Source organism: Coffea arabica, chromosome 5c (assembly GCF_036785885.1).
Source record: "Coffea arabica cultivar ET-39 chromosome 5c, Coffea Arabica ET-39 HiFi, whole genome shotgun sequence".
NCBI classification, from domain to species: Eukaryota; Viridiplantae; Streptophyta; class Magnoliopsida; order Gentianales; family Rubiaceae; genus Coffea; species Coffea arabica.
In genome coordinates, this window is record NC_092319.1 from 29795928 (window position 1) to 29800515 (window position 4588).

Sequence of the window (4588 nt, forward strand, 5' to 3'; positions counted from 1 at the left end):
TCACTTTTTTTCTTTTTCTTTAAGAAAACATTGTATTAAAACAACTCAACATATTTCTTGAATATTTTTCTTTCTTTTTTTCTTTTTTCCTAGAAATTTTACGCTAAGAATAAAAACTAAACTAAAAACTAAAAAGTGAATAAAACTAAAATAAAAAACTGAAAATAAAAAGTAAATGAAATTACACCAAAAATTTGTTGTCTACAGACCTTTCTCTCTCTGTATCCTCTACCCTAAAGCTGTGTTTTTCTGTTCTATTTATACCAAGCTAGCAACCCTAAAACCCTCAGCTATCCTCTCCAAAATTGTAACCAAAGGGCTGCCCAAGCCCTTCTTTGCAAGCTGCGAAAAACCGCAGCTTGCAAGTCGCGTATCTTTTTTTTTTCTGAGATTAATAAAAACAAAATTGAAGATTACACCAGGCTAGGGTACAGGTCGGGCTAGGGTCGGGCTAGGGTTTCATGGCGGCTCTCCTGCATGGGGAGGCGCCGCCGTTCGTTCGGCCGTCGAAGACGTTCGCCTCCCTGCTCTCTCAATCTCCTTCTTCTTCGTCCTCTGGTATTGGCCATCTCAGTACATACAAGGGGGAGCCATCGTTGGTCATCTCTCGTCAAGATATGATGCAGATTGCGGCGCCTTACTCTAACGCGCTAGTCGGCAGGTTTGCCGTAGGCCGTCCGTCCATGGAGCTTATTCGCAAATTTATTGTTTCTTTGGGGCTGAGGGGTGAGTGCCCGATTGGTTTATTAGATTCCAAGCACATTCTTTTACGTCCATCCGAGGAGGAAGATTACACCAGGCTTTGGTGTCGCAGGTCTTGGTACGTAGGCAAGTTTCATATGTCCCTGTCGAAATGGACAATTGATTTTAAACCAGGAGCAGAGTCATCAATTGCACCAGTTTGGGTCAATTTTCCGGGTCTTCCATTGCCGTTTTTTGAAAAGCAATTTTTGCTTAAGCTAGGTACCTTACTTGGCCGTCCCTTGAAAGTGGATGAAGCTACGACTTCACTGAAACGCCCATCTGTTGCCCGTATATTGTTGGAGATCGATGTATTGCAGTCTCCTAAATCCAGGATTTGGATTGGAGATGATCAGTGGGGTTTTGGCAAAAAATTGAGTACGAAGATTATCCCTCTTATTGTGGGTTTTGCTCGTTGATTGGTCATACAGAATCTGTCTGTCATCGCAAACATCCGGAATTGCGGCCGGTGCGCCGTTCTGGACCATCAGCTACGCCGCACGTCAGACAAGTCTTTCAACCTAAGGGGGTACCTGCTGTTGATGAATCTCTTCCTGTTGTGGATTCTGGGCTTGTGGTAGCCATGGGGGTAACAGAGCCTGAAAATGGTATTTCTGCAATGGATGTTGCCATCCCTGATATTCCACCACCGTCTGCTAACTCTATTAGGGGAAATTCTCCTCCAGCTAGTGTACCTTTTCCTATTCCTGTTCTCTCTAATGCATCTCGGGGGGCTGATGCGGATGCGCAGAATTTTCTCACCCTTGTTCCCCAAGAATCTTCTTCTCCGATTAAGGCTTTATCGGACAATATCCTCTCTTCTGATGAGGATGACCGTCTGTTGCCGTCTGCGTCTTTAGTACCGAACCATGAGCGGACTTCTTATTCTCTCTCTCCTACACGGCACCACGGTCATGTTCGACTGGTGCGGTCTAATTCTGAAGGCCGGTCGGGGGTGAAAGGTCTTTCCTTGGTTGAGCTTAAAAGTTTTCAGGATCGGCTGCCCAGCAGAATCCAAGCATCTAAGCTTTGTTGCGATCCGGTTGCTACGGGAGTTTCTCTGGATGATACTGACTCTCATTTGCTGCAAAAGTTGATTCAAGGCCACAAGGGTCGTAGTAGACAGTCCAGGAAACGAGAAGGTATGACTTCATCTGCGCATTATAATCTTCGGTCTAATAATGTTAAATCCAATTAAGTTTATAGTGTGGAACATTTGGGGTGCGTCGAACAGGGATTCATTGCGGTATATTCGTTGCACTTGTAGATCACACAATATTAGGTTATTGATTCTGTTGGAACCATTAGCTAATGTCTCTCATTTGGAGAGTGTGCAGCTGTTCTTGGGATTTGATTTTGCCCGGTCTTTCGTGCATAATAAAATCTGGATATTCTGGTGTTCAGAGGCTAGGTATTCTTTTGTAGAAGCTGTGGATCAATTAGTTCATATATATTTGTCTTTCCCGTCTGGTTCTTCCATTATTATTTCGGCTGTCTATGCGAAGTGTAACAGAATTGGTAGGAGACGGCTATGGGAGGCTTTGGAGCAATTTTCTACGTCTATTACTCTTCCATGGATTGCCGTAGGGGACTACAACGTTATTTCTTGCGCGGAGGAAAGGATTGGAGGATCAGCTCCCAATATTCGTGATTTGGAGGAATTCAACTCTGCTTTACATCGGAGTGGGCTATTCCCAGTTCAATTCGATGGGTCTGTTTACACATGGACCAATGGTCGCATGTGGCAGCGTCTCGATCGAGCGGTCGTTAATGGCGTTTGGTTGTCTGATGTTGAGATGACTCGAGTAGCTCATCTTCAATGAGGGCGGTCTGATCATTGTCCGTTGTTGATCAGGGGGGGAAGTACGTCAACTAGGCGCTCTTCATTCCGGTTTCTTAACGTCTGGCGAGGTCATTCCAGTTTTCAAACAACAGTGAAGTCTGCGTGGGCTCAGACTGTGTCTGGAGTGGGAATGCAGAAATTCTTTAATAAGTTGCAGGTGGTTAAAAGAGTTTTATCTCGATGGAATGTGGGTGTATTTGGGAATGTCTCTCAAAGGGTCCAAGTGGCAGCAGATAATTTATTGGCCAAGGAAATTTTGTATGACCAGAATAGAGATACGCTGTCGAGGATGGCAGTTCACGAGGCAAGGGCAGTTCATTCTCGGGAGCTAGCGTTGGAATGTGAATTCTGGAGACAAAAGGCAGCGATCAAATGGATCAAAGAGGGCGACGCTAATACATCCTTTTTCCATGCAGCAGTTAAGCAAAAACGCAGCTCTAATTTTATTACACGCATTAGGGGTAACGGGGACTGTTGGTTTGATAGTATTGATGATATTAAGCTGTCGGCGGGTGATTTTTTCTCCTCTTTGTTCACGGCCGACCGCGTTGCTTGTTCTGGCAGCAGACCGTCTCTTGATCTGCCCAAGCTTACGCAGGAGGAGAACGACATGCTGCTGAAATCACCATCGGTAGAAGAAGTTCATACGGTAATATGCTCCCTGGACCCTCAGAGTGCTGCGGGCCCTGATGGGTTTGGAGGGGGCTTTTATCAAAGTTGCTGGGAGTGTATCAAGGACGACTTCATGGATGCGGTGAAGGATTTCTTCGCTGGTGCCACAATGCCTCGTGGGTTTTGAAGTACCACGATCACATTATTGCCTAAAAAGGAGGGGGCGTGTGAGTGGAAAGATTTCCGCCCAATAAGCTTATCCAATGTTAGCTCGAAGATCATTTCTAAGATTTTGTCTAGCCGCATTAATCAGCTTCTTCCTAAGTTGATTTTAGAGTTTTAGACTGGCTTTATACCGGGCAGGGGAATACAGGATAATGTTCTCCTCGCTCAGAAATTAATTCTGGATTCGGACAAGAAATTGCGTCACCCTAACGTAATATTGAAATTGGATATGGAGAAGGCCTATGACAGGGTGGAATGGGGGTTTTTATTATACATGCTTCGTGAATTTGGCTTTAAGGAAGGTGTGGTAGATCTAATTTTTCGTTTAATATCCAATGTTTGGTTTTCTGTGTTGGTTAATGGGGAGCTTACGAGTTTTTTCAAGTCGACTAGAGGGGTTCGTCAGGGGGATCCTCTATCTTCCACTCTTTTCCTTTTTGTATCTGAATTTCTTGGCCGGGGCCTCCAGCAGCTGTTTACCAGCTCCCCGGGTTTTAGATTTTTGTCTAAGGGAGGGCTGGTCCCGTTTCTTGCGTTTGCCGATGACATGGTTATTTTCACGCGGGCATCGTCTGAATGTCTGCTGGCTGTGTCGTCCCTTCTTCGAGAATATGAAATTCTTTCTGGCCAAAAAATTAATCTCTCCAAGAGTCGTTTCCTTTGTTCGTCGAAGCTTCCTTCGGAGATTATCACCTTAATTCAGCAAGTTACGGGATTTCAAGAGCAGTCTTGGCCTGTGAAATATTTGGGAGTTCCACTTACTAGTGGCCGTAGGAAAAGTATCTTTTTTGATGGAGTTTTTGCTTCTGTTAGAGCAAAGCTGCATCATTGGAGCTCCCGGTTTCTTTCTGCTGGGGGGAAGCTCATCTTGCTTCGTCATGTGTTGAACTCAATGCCTCTTTATCTGTTGCAGGTTTCTAAACCACCTAAGGGGGTTTTTCTTAGGTTAGGCAGGCTGTTTAATGCGTTCTTGTGGGATGGCAAGGATGGTAGACGGATTCATTGGTCTTCCTGGGAGAAAGTATGTTTCCCAGTCGAAGAAGGGGGGTTGGGATTTCGATCTCTGTTGGACTTAGAGAAGGCTTTTGCAATGAAATTATGGTGGAGAATTCGTCAAAAGAGTTCTCCGTGGGCAAGCTTTATGCATCGCAAGTATATTGGCGCTCA

The 4588-nt window shown here is 44.9% G+C and overlaps 1 protein-coding gene across 1 annotated transcript; it reads left to right on the forward strand.

Moving 5' to 3' along the window:
* The first annotated feature begins 461 nt into the window (after positions 1 to 461).
* On the forward strand, positions 462 to 3383 carry LOC113689201 (uncharacterized). Its single transcript, XM_027207007.1, has 4 exons — positions 462 to 1101; positions 1173 to 1883; positions 2146 to 2521; positions 2597 to 3383. Exons 1-4 carry the CDS (start codon positions 462 to 464, stop codon positions 3381 to 3383), a joined length of 2514 nt encoding a protein of 837 aa, XP_027062808.1.
* Positions 3384 to 4588: the final 1205 nt, after the last annotated feature.

Bases quoted from the DNA above. Each gene is read 5' to 3' on its own strand.
- LOC113689201 (XM_027207007.1), top strand. From the start codon at position 462: ATGGCGGCTCTCCTGCATGGGGAGGCGCCGCCGTTCGTTCGGCCGTCG. The intron at 1,102-1,172 runs GTTTTGGCAAAA...TTGGTCATACAG, and splicing joins GATTGGAGATGATCAGTGGG to AATCTGTCTGTCATCGCAAA. The intron at 2,522-2,596 runs GTTGTCTGATGT...GTTGTTGATCAG, and splicing joins GCGGTCGTTAATGGCGTTTG to GGGGGGAAGTACGTCAACTA.